The sequence below is a fragment of the Morone saxatilis genome, unplaced genomic scaffold, assembly GCF_004916995.1.
Source record: "Morone saxatilis isolate NCDOM2014 unplaced genomic scaffold, NCSU_SB_2.0 Contig11, whole genome shotgun sequence".
NCBI lineage: Eukaryota > Metazoa > Chordata > Actinopteri > Moronidae > Morone > Morone saxatilis.
This window is the reverse complement of record NW_023339663.1, coordinates 6,118,212-6,136,488: the sequence shown is the minus strand read 5'-3', so window position 1 is coordinate 6,136,488 and position 18,277 is coordinate 6,118,212. Positions and strand designations below refer to the sequence as shown.

The 18,277-nt window shown below is 40.3% G+C and overlaps 1 protein-coding gene across 5 annotated transcripts in view; it reads left to right on the top strand.

Annotated features, from left to right (window-relative positions):
• neo1a (neogenin 1a) overlaps positions 1-18,277 on the top strand; it is a 147,843-nt gene that overhangs the window by 79,881 nt on the left and 49,685 nt on the right. For all 5 annotated transcript variants that reach the window (XM_035651822.1, XM_035651820.1, XM_035651821.1 and 2 more), the window contains exon 5: positions 9,640-9,776. In XM_035651822.1, coding sequence (XP_035507715.1) covers positions 9,640-9,776 — 137 coding nt within the window. The remainder of the gene's footprint in view (positions 1-9,639; positions 9,777-18,277) is intronic.

Genomic DNA, 18,277 nt, shown 5'->3' with positions numbered 1-18,277 from the left:
GCTATACCTTATTCAAACCCACCTTTCAAAATCACCTTTACCCATCAAAGTCAACAATATTTACTCTAAAACATTACATTGCTGTGCTCAACATCCCCTGGCTCTCGCACATTCCTAGCTTTTGAAATGCAACACAGACTAAAATGTACTACTCCTTTGTACCCAGTGCCTCTGGCCTCTAAAAGCTAACCTGTTAGTCCTGGCGCCTGCTCCCCAAGGTGTTAATGCTTTTCTGCCACTGCTACCAAGAGAGCCCTAGGGGGGTGGACCTGGACGTGCCAATGGAGCCACTTCAGCTGGGAGACAAGGCTGCAGGGTTGCCAGCTGAGGGGAAGTTCACAAATTAAGAGCCAAGAGAGAGTGTCACAGCGCCTGTGCTCTCACTCCTCTGGCTCTCATTAGCTCAGCCAGGGCAGCTCAAATCCCTTGGAGAGAATTGCACTAGACATTGGAAGTTTGATTTTCACCAATTAACAAAGCTCTTTGTTTACCCAATCCCTGTGTACCAGGAGTGTAGAATAATAACTTTGCAACTTGTGGGGTCAACAGAAAATAGCTGAAATAGGGCTTGTTCATCTAACTCCAACCCCAGAATAGGATTCCTACCTTCAGTGAAATTAAATGTAAGGTCATCACATTGATAACCACACAGCTCCAGTGTGGTGTGAGCTAGAATATCATTAGTCTTTCCAATCTTTAGTTCCAAGCAAAAGTGAAATGCTTCAAACACCTATGGAATTGTCTGTGAGTACCTCTGACCTCCAGTGGGAGGTAGCTTAAAAAGGTACTTATTAATCTACCTTGTATTAATTACACAACACTATCCAGCGTGCCTACCTCCCACCCTAGGGTGTCTCCTTTGGTAATTAGCAAGCACACTCTGAACAACCAGGGAAGTCTTCATAATATTGAAGTGGACCCCCATGCTCCTGCCTTCAGAGCAGAAATGGATTGTGTAGTGAATACATTACCAAGGCCATTCTTTTGATTTTAATATGACATTGACAATTAAAAAAGAATAGCAATGGAACTTTCTTTTTTCTCCTTGAGAGTCTCCTGTCCCTCTCAGGCATTACATGAGGAATAGAAGAGCTGCTGTCAATTAAAAACTGGCGTGGCGTGCCATTTAAGGGAGAGAGAAAGGGTAGTCTGCAAAGAGTGTCTAATTGGTCTTTGGTGCACGGCACAAACGGGGCATTGAAAGTGGCAATGCCGAAGCTGTAGACATGAGATGAAAGTTTATGAAGATGTGTCAAAGCTACCAATTGAAGGCAGAGTGACTCGCTGACAGCAGGGATTATCACATTAAGCTTCTGCTGCTGATACTTCAACTTGGTCATGTATCTTGTTTTCCTCCTGTCTCTCTCTCTGATTGTGTTCACAATATGAGAGAGGGACTGTTTTACTGAGCCTCAGATAATGTAGGTGATTAAAAATGAGTGCAACATGAAACCTTGGTTGGTAGTTTTGCAGGATCCTGATTCTTGGTTGTCTTATTCTCCTCCATAATTATTTGCTTGTGGTTGCACTAGCTGACTGACTCCTCAGAAGTACTCTAAGATACTTTTAAAGACAGTGAAATACTCTCCACTTTTTGTGCCATATAAAAGATTTCTTTCTTAAGTTGGATTTCTTTGAAGAGTCTCATTAATGTGTTATTCATAACCTCACAGAAGACAGACATTGCTGTTTCTTTTGTATCACCTGTCCATATTGCCATGTTGGCCTTAACGGCTGCTATAAAACTCTTTGATGTCTGTGATGACAGATGGGAACAGAACAAAAACCTGAAATGGAAATTTAGAACAGGTGGTTGTCTAACTCTCAGTTGCAGAGAAGTTGATTTCTCTCTGCTGAGTGTGTCTTAAAAGTCTGGTATCCTTGGATCATACTATGCAATGTTTTTGCCTTTTGAGATGGTCACAGTGTCAGATAAGGCAGTCATGGTCATAAATTCTTGCTGTTGGCAGAGATATGGTGAGTGGGAAGGAGGGGCAGGGATGACTTTCCTTGACACCAACAATGAATCTTAATGCATGTAAACACAATTTTATTAATGAAAGTAAAACTGTAATCATTCATCCTAACTCAGCTGGGGGCTCTATCTAGTCCTTGATTGTGTGAGGGAACAGTGTACACATAGTGTGCATAGGGTAACGTTGCACCCCCAGGGGCGATTCATTTGGCACAGTGCTCCTGACTCAAGGAAGATGTCGAATGCTTGCAAGTTCACTGACATGAAATAAAACAAAAGTCCTTTTTTGCATCACCATTCACAGTTGTGCACAGAAGAGTGCAAGAGTAAGCCTGCTGTGGGTCAATATCACAAAAGAGAAGACAAAAAACAGACATGCTTCAGATGCTGCGATAATTCTCTTCCACTGTGACACTTTACACCAGATAAAACAAGCAATTTCACTTTTTGTTCCTCGTGCCCCACATTTTAATGATGTAACTTAAAATGTGGTTTATGTCTCATTGACAAGTGTGCCAAAATAGATTAATGGTTATCTATAGCCTCTTTTTTTATATGTAAATATAGTTTTTCACAGAGAAGTAGGGGATACTGCTCAGAATATCTGTTATACATTCTTGTTTGAAATTATTTAACCAAGGTACACAATATCTTGAATGAAAGATTGATATTGCAATAACTATTACACTATAGCTTATTCTATTGTAACATACTGTCTAGCCTCAAATGTATTTAGGCTCAGAGAAAGCAAATTGCCAAAGACACAAACAAGCTCACCATTCATTCTGATTAAGCTCAGTAACACCATGAGAGAATACGTAGCACTTGAAACTATTCATACAAATGTTGAAACATACATTCTTAGCAAATTACCTGCATGCCGTCGATCGCATCCCCAGGTATGGACAGAAAAAGGCCTTTGGATGTCTCCCACATACTGGTTCTGATGACGCTCAAAAAGGACAGTCATATTTTGTATCACTCTATCACCTAATAGAATTCCACAACAGTCAATAAAATGGATGAATTATGCATGTCGGCCAGCAACATGGAATTGCCAGAGCATGTAAATCAACCCCCCTTCCAAAGCCTCCGAGCTGTCTGTCTACTCTCCTCCTTGTCTTCTCGCCTTTATTTAAATATGATTGTGTGTATTACATTTACTTGTGCGTGATGGTAGAAGCATGGTGTAGGAAATTCTTTTGCAATTGGACTGCAGTGTAACCCTCTCACACATATGTCTCCCATAAATACAAACATGCACACATCACCTTATTCACTTGACTGTTTCCTGGGCGAGAGGAGAAAAGAAATCATACACACGCACACACACACACACACAAATGCATAGACACACTTCTGTCTATGGGAAGTTTATTGGTTAATCTGATGTTATAATCCATACCACTTCAGTCCTGGTTGATTTAGCGAAACCTGTTACTATCATCCCAGAGTTGCATTTAAAAAGATACAACCACTGGTCATAAAAAGTCATATCAAAAAACGACTTATAAACGGCATTGTGTTGTATCATTATGAAATTGCCAATGCACAACAACAATGTTGCATTAGGAATTCTAGATGAATTGAAATGATGTGGAATTCAAACCACTAGCACTTACGTATATAATGGTTTGAAGCTCTGGCAATGTGGCATGCACACACAGAAGAATTGGTTCTACTGCTCTTGAAGAGACAGCATGGCCGAAACAAATTCCACTGCCATTTACATTTTCATCTAAGCTAACAATCCTTCAGATGCAATCATCTGTAATTGTCTGTATTTTGGAGTGAAGTCACAAAGTGACACTCAGAACTTTAACCTGATTTGTTCTCTACATCCTTTTAAGTGCAGTTCCACTGTTAACACCCACACCATCAACTGCACTCTTTTTTTAATTCTCCGCTTCAGTTTTTAAACCAATTTTAAGACATTCTGCATGTCGTTTTAAAATGGCACAGAGAATGGCCACTGCAATAAAAAGATGGGTATTACAACTGAACCCTTCAGTCTGTCAGAGATATAACCTATCAGTATTAACGGCCTATGATTTTCACTTGCTCCTTTCTTCAGAGTAACTATTACGGAGGTTAACAGCAAATGTCCGCCTTGTGCAGAGCCCTTACTCATCCTGCAGCAGCAAATTATACAGTTTTTAGCTGTGTTTTCAGATGTCACTGGAAAGCGGCTGACAAATACGACAGATACTCAGACCACTTCTGCCTAACTTATTGTTAAGGAGGATGAATGGAAAATAGTAGCTTCTTGTCTTTTAAGTGTCACAATGTACGTAAACACACTCTCTGGCCACTTTATTAAGTAGACCTCTGCAATCTAATGCAATCCAGTACAACAGGTCTGCACATATTCATCCTTTATGAAAAGTTTTTCTGTGTTTATTAAGATTTTAGATTAAAAAGTTACTAAAAAATCAAATTAAATCAAGGAGAAAACAAAAAGCGTGAATTGAAACTATTCTGCCCTGCATGTTTCCCTCTTTGAGAGAGGCTGAAATGTAGGTATCCACACCACATTCTTTCAGACACACAGGAGGCCCATATGGTTAGAAGTCTGCTTATAACTCAAAAAACACCAGTAAAATGATAAATGGCAGCAGCAGAGTGGGTTAAGGTAATGGAGTGGTTTTGCTGGCATGTGTGGCCGAGAAAACACGACAAGCAACATGGTTTTCTGGCAATGGCGCATCAGGCATCTCCTCTTAGGATGTCTCTCGGTCTCCAGCACATCACAAACACACACAATCTCACTGGCTCACTTCAAAGCATGTCTCCTGTCACAGCATCCATTGTTCTTCTTTGCATTCTGGTCACAATGTCATTTTTATTGCCAAGTAGGAATAGAGGATGAGAGGAATACATTGGCTTTTGACCATTGGCTCAATCTAAAGTCACCAGAATAGCTACTAAGCAAATCTACTTTAGCACATACTGTAATTTACCTATGGAGTTAAAACTGTGAAGCATCATTAGCTGAAATAGAATTGACATTATGGGTCTTTATTCACTTCCAGCCTGGACCTGCATATTGTCTTTCACAGCATAAAACAGCTCACCTGCAGCGCTTTACTGTGGCTCTTCACCCGACATGATGTGGGTATACGTCCTATTTAAAGGCTTTATAATCCGTTGGACTCCTGTAATTTTCTAGACGTGACACAGTATGGGGCACACAGGGTTCACGTGGTTTCAAGCACCCCGGAGGGCCCACCAGAGCCATCTAAAAGTATATTAAGCGAGTTATGGGCTCCAGGCTTCATTGTAATATGCACTAATCAAACGATCGGTTTATTCTTGGGGACCCTGGTAAAAAAAAAAAAAGCAAATAAAGTCAGGTATGCGAGAGTTGTTTTTGTCCCGAGGGCCCTGCGGCTTTCCATTACGAGCCGGAGGAAAACAAAAACGTTTTCATGGCTGAGTCACTTGAGAAGTCCCAGCCTGTGCTATTGGCACAAGGTTCTTTCTTACATTAATCTCTGTTTGTTTATTCATTCACTTATTGCCTTAGCTAGTCTGACTTCTTTCATCTTTTGTTTCTAACATTTGTTTCCCCAATATACCGTAGCTCATATCTGAACAGCAATAGGTAAATCAAGTCAAGACTTGACTTGAATTGGTAAAGAACAAAATGTGTTTTGGAAGCGGGAAAAATCAGTCCAATCCGCTGTCTGCCCTGCTTGGCTGTTAAATGAAATCCCACTGCTTTCTTCACACCTTGAACATGTTTCAAATTCATGGAACTGTTATGATTATTTTTTTGGTCAAAAGGGGGGAAGTTCAATTTGCGTTCACTTTGAACCACAACACCGCGAACGGCACAATAGTTGGCATTCATGGTGCATGACGGAGCAAAGAGAGATGGTTGAGACGGCGGAGGGGTTTGCTAGTTATAGAGAGAGAGGAGGAAAGTAGCAAGTGAAAAATACATTTAATCAGAGGAAAGAGAGGCCAAACAAAGAAAAGTTTACAGATTCCCACTCTATCCATTTATAATGAATCCCATTTTTTTTGTTGACAGTCGTGATTCCACCTGCCGTCCCCTTGTGCTGCAGATAGCGTGACCCATGCCCAAGTACTGTCACAGCACCACTGATTGCTCTGTGACAGCGTACTGCACTGCCTCCATCAACGCACACATGCCTACAGTTCTTCAGTGATCTGCAGCTTCCCCTCACCCAGGTGTACTGACCTTGCCACTAGTCGGTGTTACGGAAGGCTGAGTCACCAATCACACATACCAAATGTGTTCTCCCCCCCCCACCCAAGCCCTTTTCTGAAGTCTCTGTGGCTGCCACTGCCTTCAAAGCTGAATGGCAGAACAGGGGACAAGACTGTGTTAGAGACCACTACATGTTGACAGGAAATTCTCAACACCGTTTCTGGACCGGTTACACACTAGAGAGCATCAGAAGGGTTACGATGTTGTGTCTGATATTTTGAAACGGATGTATGACGTTATGATGAGGAAAGTGAAAATCTAGACAAAAACATATATTGGATATATATATTGGAATCACATTTGAGTGTCTCAAATTTTAGCCGAATATATGAACATTATAATTAATTGCACACCACAATGAAAAAAACGTGGAAAGTTGTTGCTGATGGAAGTGGAATTAGTAAAAACTTGAGAGCAAGGCCAGTTAGCATCATTGCACCTATTCTGCCTGACACGTTTACCCTGTAGTCTTTACTTTGCTTGTGACAGTGGAAATAGTGAGCTAATTTAACAGCTCTTTGTAGGTGAATACAGATATTGCAGTTTTAATTAGAGCCCCACTTACTACCATCTCCCACCAAGGACCTGCAGCTAATGCACAAGATATCCTTCATATCCTTGCAGCAGGCACCTTGTCTTAATTTAAATGAACATGAAGTGGAGAGAGCTCCCACACAATAGCGCAAGGTGTCTTCAGCCCATTCAGCTCGAGCCAATTTACTTGTCTCCCTCCCTCATGGTCTATAAACAGTAGCACATTCCTTGTTCCACTGAGCACTTAAGCTGCGGCAGTTAGAGGGGAGATTGGCTCGCTCTAAACAGAATGAGAAATTGCCTGGTGATTTGATATGTGCTGTATGTTCATCTTTCAAGTACAAGAGGAAGCTGTCAATGCCCTTTATAGTGCATGTGTACGAAAGCCCAAGAGTCTGAATAGTTGTCCTGGTGAGACTAACTGCAGGATTGCCTGGCATAACTAACTCAGGACGTCTTTCAGAGGAAATTTCATTCAGCAGGGATTTGACATGCATGGCCTTACAGCAGAATCAGACAGACTAATGTGCACAAGGAAGTAGTCTATGTACAGCAAGACATTTGGCATTTTCATTGTTTCCGTGTTATGTTCTGCAGTCTCAGGACCAAAAGAAAAGGCAGCTACTTACTTCATGTGTCTCCTTTTTTCCCACCGTGTAGACCCAGGGCATTCTCTGTCAGGCTTTCTGCTGAGTACAACATTTTTGAGTGTGTTTTTATTTATTATACAATCTACTGCTGTCAGAATGGGTCCAGTGTGCTGTTTGATACTCTATTTGGACTGACATGGGGATCAGGGATTACTTGTGTTTCCTGTCAGTCTGAACAGGTCAAAATGGCTTTTTTGACCTGAATTCATAAACCTGGCCCTGACCTGGGTGAAACAGCAGGTCTCACACTGCTCAGGTTTGTTATAAAAGGGTGAGTGTCAGTTTACAGTAAATATAGGTTTGCTATGATTTCTGTGGAAAGTATTACTGTGACTTGAGTGGAGGAGAAATCTTTAAACTATCGGACCCAAATATTCTGCAATTCTCAATCTGGATATTTCAGCATTGAGTGTCAGTTGCTGCATTAATGTATGGTAAACAAATCTTGTATTCATTAGAATTTGGAAACCATGTTTATTTAATCTACGTCAAACACAGACTTTTGTGTGGGAGTGGTATTTTCACATTACTACGGCCCACGACCATCAGTGATGGAAGTGTAAAAAAAGGTTCAGCAATCCGTAATGGCATTTCAATCTTCAACACATTTTGCAATCCGAGTTTAAGACAGCAAGTCTCGCTAACCTAAAACTGAAGTGTTAGCTATGTGTGTTTTGGTTAATGCTGTAAGTAATAGTCTATTTTATCCCGACAATACAAGTGAAACAGTGATGTCATTTTGGTGACAGCAGGTTGAGTGCCACTCGAATGCTCCACTCCAGCACAGACAGACAGGCAGATGGTCTCAAAGGCCAATGCTGCCAAAACCCAGAAGTACTCAGGGAGAGAAATAGGAGCTCGCGTGGAAGCCCTAGCTAGTCAGCAGTTTGTTTAAAACTAAATCAGCCTGCAGCATAGGGTTGTTTTCTTCAGTACACTCTTTACCTCTGCATGTAGCCTCACTCCTCTGTGCAAAAACCATTATGCACTGATCTCGCTTTCCTCAGATGCATGGTACTTCCTGTGGCCCTCTTTGGATTCTTATCTTCCTCAGTCGACCTGCTGCTCCTGCTTTTCTCCCCGCCTCTCTATTTCTCTCTTTCTGAATGCAGAGTTCTCTTTGTCAGCTATTGATTTCTGTTTTCTTTTCTCTCAGCCTCCTCCTACTCCCATGCTCCAGTGGTTGTTGAATCAAGCCAGAGCTTGGCCACAGACTGCTTCCCCCTGGGCCTATTGGGAAAATCAAAGTTGGGACTGTTTAAAATGGAGGAGGGTCACTGGTTCAGAGAGAGGCTATACAAATAGATGTGTGGTTGTATTTTTGGATTAGGCGCAAATAGTTTAGAATAATAAATATTTAAGATTGCTCAGTCTGAAATGCCTGATGCAAAGTGTGACTCTGATGTTACACTTGTTATTCTGTTTTCAGTGAGCTAGTCCTATCTCCTGGCACTGTGTGTTGCAGTATGTAAATATATCTTTTTATACATGAAAAGATTCACTTTCATAGTGATTTAACTGGTGGGAAAAATATTTAATTTCAAGTCTGAGCACAACACAGAGTGAATAGTATTTGGAGCCTGTATGAGAGAAGGAAAGCACTCAAGATGGTGCGAACCTTCAATAATCATATTCTAATTTTCTAATTTCTGATACAAATCACATCCGTCCATACTGAATGAAAAGAAACAGCAGATCTTGAAGTCAGAATCACTTTTCCTTGATGTTCGATCGCTGTCGCCACAGTTAATTAACAGCTGTTGTAAGAAATTAAAAACATTAATTAAGGTGATGTAACAACTGCGGTAGTGACACTGTACAAACTACAAGCCCCAGCTGTAGCTTCTGCATGACTTGGTACATGTATTATTGAAAGGATGTGTTTATGCCCAAGTAGGATCACTAAATGTGACTCTTTATTTCTGTCTAAAATACTGTAGGCTCTAGTATATTTTACTTGTCTAAAATCAATATATTAAATATAAATAAAGAGGAATTATAAATTGCATTTTGTTTCAGGTCAACTGACTTGGCTTTAAGCATGTTTTATTTATTCAAGAGTTAGTAAAAGGTGATGACGCAGGTGAGGGTCAGCAGCCTGCGGTCTCCTGCATGTGATGCTAACAGAGTTACATGTAGGTTACTAATACTGTTTTATGAAAAAGGTATCCGGAGAAAAGACTGTCAGATCTAACAAATTTTCTTTATTATTTTCCAACCACTTTGTTTCTTTCTGCCTCCAGTGAGGGTCGTGTGGAGCTGCTGGGAGGAGGTAGTCTCCAGATCTCCAACCTTACAGAGGAGGATGCCGGCATCTACACCTGCATGGCGGACAATGCCAACGCAACCATCGAAGCCCAGGCCCAACTCACCTTACAAGGTACCCTCAACAACCGACATGGTCTGCTTTCTTTTGTAGGGCCAGAGGTAAAAACTGGGTATGATATATAAAATCATAAGCACCATATAGTTGTAATCAGGCTTTCATAGTTACAATTTAGCAAATCTGAGAACATACTCATGGCTTGAATTAGGAACAAAGTGGCTAGGCTAAAATTAGGATTGGAGATTAGTGAGGATGTATTATGTACTGAGGAGTGTGCATTGGTGGAGAGTGGAGTCATTCCAGGTCCAACTGAACTCTCAGACCACCTTCCTCATTGAAAAGTCTAATTTCAACAAATACTGTTTTTGAATTATCATATTAAATTCCCTTAGGACCCTTATCCCAACCCTGAAACAAAGCCTGCTAACTACAGTAGAGGTAGAGGTGCACAAGCAGGTGGCTCGGTCCTGTTGAGATATGCAGCACATTATGAAAAGGGATATGTTTTTATTGATATAGTGTTGACAGTGAGCAATGAATTCAGCATAAGTAGGCAGTATATGGAGTGTTTGTACCTGTTTGTATCGTTTATTTCATATAACTCCACCCCACGCCGGAATAACAGAAGGATTTGAGCTGCACATATTGCTGGCAGCAAGAAGACAAGTACTAGAATTACAAGAGATTTAACATCATAGCGGGCAGTTTTTTTTAGATACTAAACAACATAGTGAGACCACACATACACACACGCAAACGCAGTACACCTCTGCAATAAAAGCACCACACAGTATGTGTGTGACCAAACACACTTATTCAGACTAATCACACTTAGAAGAATTAAATATGAGTAAATAGTGGACAAAATAATCAGCATTGTCATTTTAGCTGTATTTGTTTTATTTTTCCTGCTGTTACATTACCGCAGCAGTACACACATTCCTGTTTATATACTGTAAGGTTTTTCCTGTTATAATTTAAAACAAATGTGATGATGTTCATTTAATGGTCAGTTCTGCTGATGTGGTAGTATTTATCACTCAAAATTCAGTGTTGATTAGCAAATTTGAATTCTACATATATTGGATTTGAGACATATTAATGAGTATTAATTATCACACTTTCACAAGCAACAGCTGCTATTTCTCAAGGGAATGCTGACTAATCTTCACTTTCAAAGTCCTACTTTCAAAGTAGGAACTTAATTTGTGCAAGACTGGGCTATAATAAATACGTAAATAAGCTCAGCATTTGTGTCCCACAGACATCATACCAAGGTCGGTTATAATCATAACAAGTTGTCAATAATCAGAACTTGAAGCACTGAACTGACTCATCACCTGGTGTTAATTATTTTCCCGCATTTTCTTCACCGCATTCTCTTTTTCTGATTCCCTCTTCCCAAACCATTAGTAACTGGTCTTTGAAGATTCCTTCGTTCCCAAAGCACAAAAAAATGATTTTACCCATTTCAGACACCATATCCACCCCTGCCTGATGTGATGACAATAAGCTAACCATATGAAAATTTGCCAAGGATGAAACAACAAATCAAACACACTGAGCAAGAGTGACAGTCCCAACAACCATACTAGTTGCATCACATTGTTTATTTTCTGTTTCACTGAAAGGAAAGCATACATCACTACTAATTACCTGTCTTCATTTGAGCTTTCCATTCCCACGAATAATAACTTTATAAAATTGGATCTGTTACTAAGTCACTTTAAAGCTTCAACTACGATGGTTCACCTAAGGAAATATATATTTTTAAATAAAGCAAAGGTCATGGTGTTGGTGGTACAGTAGTTAAAGGTTCAGTAAATAATATAATCACATCTCCAACTCTAAAAGTTAAAAGCAATGTGACTGTTGACAATCAGAGAAGAGAAAATCCCTTTGAAAAACTTGGTTGTCAGTAAATAGTTTCATATATCCACTAGATCTTCCAACTAACTAACTCGAACAATAAATAAATATAACTAATACATAACAATTTAACACCTATTCATTAGAAAATTTTAAGAAATCCTGTTGATTAAAGTTAAATCATTTTACACATCAAACACGCCCACAGCATTTGTCTAATTACTGTTGCCAAACTTTGTGTTGGTGAGAAAAACTCACATGAACACAAACGCGTCATGTGTGTTTGTATGCTTTTCCCAGGTAAAGCAAGTCAACAGGATTTGCTGTGAAAGTAACTTTAGAATGGGGAAACACCCTGAGGCTCATTCCCGGGTTCATTGCATTTCACACGCAGCCACATCATGCTATGACTCCTTCCCTTTCTTCCCAAAATCCCTTCATCTCTTCATCACCACCTCACCCCCCAGCACCACCACCACCCTTTCATCATTTCCCGTCGCTCACTGTGATTAAAGGAGACAGTAATGGAAAATCGGATCAGGTCACAGGAGGACATCTGACTTCACTCGTTTTCAGTCTTCAAGTCTGTCTCACCGAAATCCCTCATGTCTCTGACCCAACCCCTGCCAACATCCACCTCCAATGTGACAAGACTGTAGAGAATTGATCAGCACTTTTGGAATATCGTTGAAAGACATCAGTCATTGTAATACGATAAAACAGTTTGATTAGATCCCATGCTGTAGACTTACAGGCCTAATTGTATTTGCTTCATTCAGATTCATGGAGAAACCAGATTGTGGCATTGATTTGCTCCCTTGACAACAGAAGTGACACTTGAAAGGTCAATTGATTCCCTCAAGAAGTAGTTCCGCTTGTATATAAATCCGTGCGGTATGAATTCATACTTACAACCAAACATTGTTTCCTATGACTGACTCTCTCTAAAACACCTTAGGGCTTCTTTTGCTGCAGTAACAAGGAGAAATTGAGAGTTTATGGCTGGTGGCTTTTTATAAACACTGGACAGTCTGTGCTTAGGAAACGATGCAGAGAGTCAGCCGGGGATTTGGTATGGTAAAACATTGTTAGGTTTCGCCTGGAGATAGCTGGGGGGTTTGTGATGCAGCTGGTGCTCATCTGTGGAGGGAGAGATGCATCGGGGCTGCAGCAGGTGTGTGTGCTCACACTAACCCACTACCATGCATACATAATGATGCCACACAAGGTCAATTATGCACTTACTCTGTACACCTGTATGCATTCAGTAGCAAATGTGTGTATTTACATGTGCATTATTCAAACTTTGAACCTGTCTTGGTGGCTCTGTAGTTCAACACACCTAGAGTACATTTGTACCTTTTTTTTTCAGTCAACAAGCTTTGGTAACTTGTACAGTGTACTGAATGAAGAAAGAATGGGCCAAGATATTTCAACATTATTGAACTTATAGATTCAAACTGCATTAACAAATGTGATTTACAGTATAATGTCATGGTTTGATATGTGATTCTACGAAGAATCAGTAAGGTACAATCCAGTCAAATCTCTAAAAGAATCTGATTAGTATTGGCTATTATCGTGTATGAGGTGCAAACTGTTTCCCAGAAATTACCATGGTATTTACTTAAGGAAAGTAAGTACTAAGTACCTTAGCAGTGAACCCTACTTATCAGAACCAAATACGTATTATGGTAAAGATTTTTTTTTTAAGCCTTTTAAGAATTTACACAAAGCTCCAACAAAAATCTGGACAGAAGAATGACACTGCTCCATTCTATGAAAACAGTTGGTGTTTGTTGTGCTGGCTGCAAAGCTTATATCTAAGGACAAAACAAGTGAACAAACAAGAATACCTATTCAAAGTGTGAAATGAGTTGCAGACAGCCTCAGAAGAGATAATGTCAGCAGCTGTCAAAAATAAGCAATAGGTATCCAGGAGCAGTGTGTGCCGTATCTTCTTATTAAATGTAATCAAAGTGCCAGTAAGATAAAGAGGATTTGAGTCTTTATTTGTGTAAACACAAGCATAATCTGGCAATGCAGTGAAGTTATTGGCAAACTTGTTCTTCTGCAGTAAAAGAAGAATGTCTGGCTCTGAACAACAGCGGTAACAGCAACGTTTAGCTCACCCTTCCACTGACGTCACCGATGGGAGCACATGCACAGAGTGTGTTTGTGTGTGTGTTCTGTTCAGTATGACTTTGCTGTGACATCTCACCCTCTATTAGAGCTGGCAAGAGGATAAATGAGGCCAGAGGAGGCAGCAGCTTCTGATTATGGTCTTGTGTGACAGGGGCACCACCCAGACCTGGACTCTGTATGCGCGTGTTTGCGAGACAGAAATAGTTTCTCCACAAACATGTATGTTTCCAGTTTTATGGCGCTCAGTCATGGCCCCATGCTATCATGTCATCAACTTAATTGTTCTTTCCATTTGCTGCGCTTGCATGCAGGAAATCCCTGCCCCCTGTAAAAGTTCCATGCCTTTTCCTATGGGCTGAGGAGATTTATAACCACAGACAGCAGGAGTGTTTTTACCTTGTTATAGAAATTGGCAAAAATAGACAGAAACATAAAAAAACCTTAAATATGCCAGATTTCAGCTCGCAGTTCCACCTTCTTCTTTACTCTTTTGTAGCCAGGAAAAAAGTGAGACATTGATTGTATATCACTTCTACATACTTTGTGCAGCACACATTGTTCCACCAGGGAAAAAAAGACACGTGACTGTAACTTTTAACAAAAGTCAAAGCAAGTGCAGACATCTATTAACATATCAGTTGAAGATGCTGTAGAGGATTTTTTTTTCCGAGCTGTGCTAGAAGTATTTTTTCCAGCTAGTGACAGGAATAGTTGTTGTAAATGACGCGTGGAAGAATTACAGATTTGATAAGATCTGGTGGATATTTTAGTCTGTTTTTGCTTTGGCTCACCATCTTCCTGCCCTCCCTCCAGTGTCACAGAGCAATTATTTTCTGGTCGAAATAAAAAGAAACTTTCCATTTAGCTATTAAAAGAACACTAATCTAATAAGGAGCAGCATCCACAGGCGCACACACACATTTTCCCTTTTTCATACGGCGTGTGTTATCTCAACCAGCGGGGTGAGACATTTGTGTCTGATTCCCGTCTACGCCTTGTGTCTGCCTTCATCTGTGGGGAAACAGTCTGCTAGTTATTACATATTTAGACACATATGGATCAGGAACATGCAAGTACTGTGTTTCTGTTTCGTTACACTGAGTATAAGTGATTCGTTTTGCCGGAGTCATCGTGTTAGTCTGTCCCACATTGCTGCATCTGCTGTGGGGAATCCAGTCAGGCTCAGCCCACCTTATCAGGTGTTTGAGTGGGCAGCAGCTTCTGACTAGCATTACTCATCCTGTCACACTGTAAAACAAAGATTCCCACTTCTCTAAAGCTTAAGGGAAAATGTGTTTAATGTGGATGTTCAATCAGTGTTGATGGTAAATGTTATCAATTTAAAGAATGATAATAATTCTTCAGTATTGACCAAGAAAGAGTTCTCCTGCTCCCGGAGCCGTGCCAGCAGTGCCTGCGTAGACCAGGATGCATTGTGCGCAAGCTTCTGACGCCCACGCCCACTGAGCAAGATAAGTTAGCCGCTGGGTGCTAATTAAAGTTACACAACGTTGCCAATGAAATTAATTCCTGCCGTTTGACCATTTCTTTTTCACACGTAGCTATATTGTTTCCTCCAAGCTGCAATAGCCTGTAGTGCTTCCTCGACACCAACTACATTGTATGTGTCAAGAAGAGGAACAGATTTTTGCAGCTATTTCTTGGTCGATACAGCACACAGTGAGGAATTTATTGCTTTACTGGACTACATTTACCATCAACACTGATTGGACATCCAAAATAAAACTTTCCAAATTTTCCCTTTGAGTGTGGACACATATATTCATCGCCATAGTAAGGACAAATGAACCTGCTTCTGCTAGCATTACTGAAGAAACCAAGCAAAACTACCACATTTAAGACCTATTATCTTAATACTTGACATATTACAACACAAGAATTGTGTTAACATTTTTGGAAATAAAGGAGTTTTATGAATACTATGCTATTCAATATAAGAGAATCATCACATTAGATGTGTTTTTTTCTTTTTTTCATGTTTTCAGTACACTTCCAATAAGTGGTTGAGTAGTAACAATATGTTTTAGAGCTCTACTCTGCTGAGAATTGGTCTTGCTCTGAAATAAACACACTGCACAGAGGAAGCGCCTTGAACTCCTTTATATGCCATAACCAAACCATCAAGCAAGCTTTGTTTCAGCATTTCATGGACAATCTCTGGCCTCTGCTTTCACTCAATTCTAGTAATTTTAGTGCTGTCGGAGGGAGTCCACAGAAACATCCAAAGATTGAACTCCCTCTCTGTGACACTGCCTCTAACAGGACATTGCGCTCTCCTAAATGACAAGGAAAGAAAGCAACAAGCATCTTTCTTGCCTTACTGCTGAAGCTGTTTGTTTTGGCCAGGATTAAGAGTAAAGCTGTTATCTTTGGAAGAGCATGATGGATAATTAGTGCAGTTCGAGCTCCACTTGCCCTCAGAGTAAAACCTGACTGCCGAAGAGCTATTGTTTAACTTTATAAAGCCATCTGGAGTCCGGCCAAGCTAACAATATGAAAGATGTCTTTCATATTTGGATCCTTTAGCTTTAACAATCTTGTATTATGCATTAATAAATGACTGCTGTAGCGTAAATGTTTGGGAATGCAAGTCCAAAAGTTTTTTATTTCTGCTTTTGACTCCAGCAAATCAAAAATACACTAACTGCAAAGTCTTCTTTCTTTAGCTTTTTTTACTTTAATATTTCACAATTTTATTAATACCAATAGATGGAGAATAGACATTTTCCCCCTCTGTGTGTCTCCATTCAGTATATTCCAGGCTGCCAGTGAAGCTTTAAGTAAAGTAATCTGCCCAGAATCCCTTTAGGAATCCTAGCGGGTTTTGTTTTAACAAGCTCACAGTAAGACACACACATGACCTTTTTGTGGCCCTCTTTTAGTAGTTCACTGGAGTCGGTGTAAGTCTGCATTAAAGCTTCTTTAACTAAGCTACAGGCTAGAGAGATGATTCCAGCCCCCAAGAAGTTCTTTCGGCTATTCTCCCTCCTTTATATTTGTCTCGATGTTTTTTTTTCTCCCTTTTTGGTGTATCTGCATTTCTTTTGTTTTTCTGTCTCTGTTGGATTTCTCTTTCATTAGACAGTGTTATTTATGTTCCCATAGAAGTCAGCCTGTTTGGAGACATTCCAGATGGTAGAGTTGAGCATTTGTGTGTCTGTGAACCGTAAACTATATGAAAACATGGACTTGGCGCCATCCATATGTTTATGAAGGGACATATTTAGTCCCGGATTTGGATTGATCACTTGTCACCATGTTTGTCAGTTACTGGATCCAGAAAATCCAAATTTGGGTGATGGTTGCAGCTGAGGTGAAGCAGATGAACCCCAAGCATACCCTCTTTACCCCCTTAAATGTACCATGTGGAACTTTCATTATATACAAACACAATTTTAGGTATTTAGTAGTTCAGGATGTATATTTTTTCAGCAAAACTTACTGTATGCGTCAATATGGTCTGACTTAGTTCATAATATTTTAAAGATCATTTTCTTTTGGAAAGCCTTGGGTGTTGAAACATGAATTCCTTCTGCTTGAATATTGCTACCTTTTTATAGTGCATTATTGTCACTGTTACGGCCCCCTGCTGTTGGCAGAAAGGCTTATCCTGTCAACCCACACGATCATGGCATTTATGTGCATTGCATGTTTTTTTACTCCAAAATACACAAAGAATGCAGGAGCCTGCCAATAAAAACATTGCTTTACTGCACTACCAGTATTTAAAACACCACCAGTATCTATATCGCCCTAGTTATGAACAACCTATTTTTTAGAAAGCCGTTGAATATTCTTAAAGTATCTTCAGTGCTGACCGACCGCTGGCATCTAGTAACGCTCCTCGACATCCTTTTGCAAATGAGACTAAGTTCACCTTTGCATGTGCATGTTTCATGCTGAAAATAGCCAATTAAGGAAGGTCATCACACTTGTTGCATTCAGAATCGCCCCTCCACACACCCACTCCTCCACACATGTCACTCTCTGTTGATTCCTGAAAGCTTCCTCCACCCCCACTGCCTAGGCGTTATTGGTAGATTTAGGCGTTTCTACTCGTTGCTCATCCAATAGGTTCCAAATGTCTGAACTCCATTTAGAGAAAATGGTGCATGTCTGCTGAGAGAGAGAGAGAGAGAGAGAGAGAGACAGAGAGAGGAGATATAGGAAGATTAAGATTTTTTTTTGGGGGGGGGGGGATGGAAGACTGAGTGATGAAATGCAGAGAGAGAGTGAGAGATAAAGAGAGCCGCAGGGTACCAGTCACCAAACCTCACCAGGGGGCTCTGTGCACACGCATACACATACAATATATATACTGACAGAAAGAATGTGCAATGTAATGCAAAAACCCACATGGATACATGCACAGATTGAGACACCATGGACGTACAGAAACATATGTTTGCATACATAAGACGAGACACACACATGCACACTTGTATTATGCAAAGAAAATCCACCCATACACATATCACCAGCAGGGGAGGAAACACACACAATTATTTACAGCACATAGC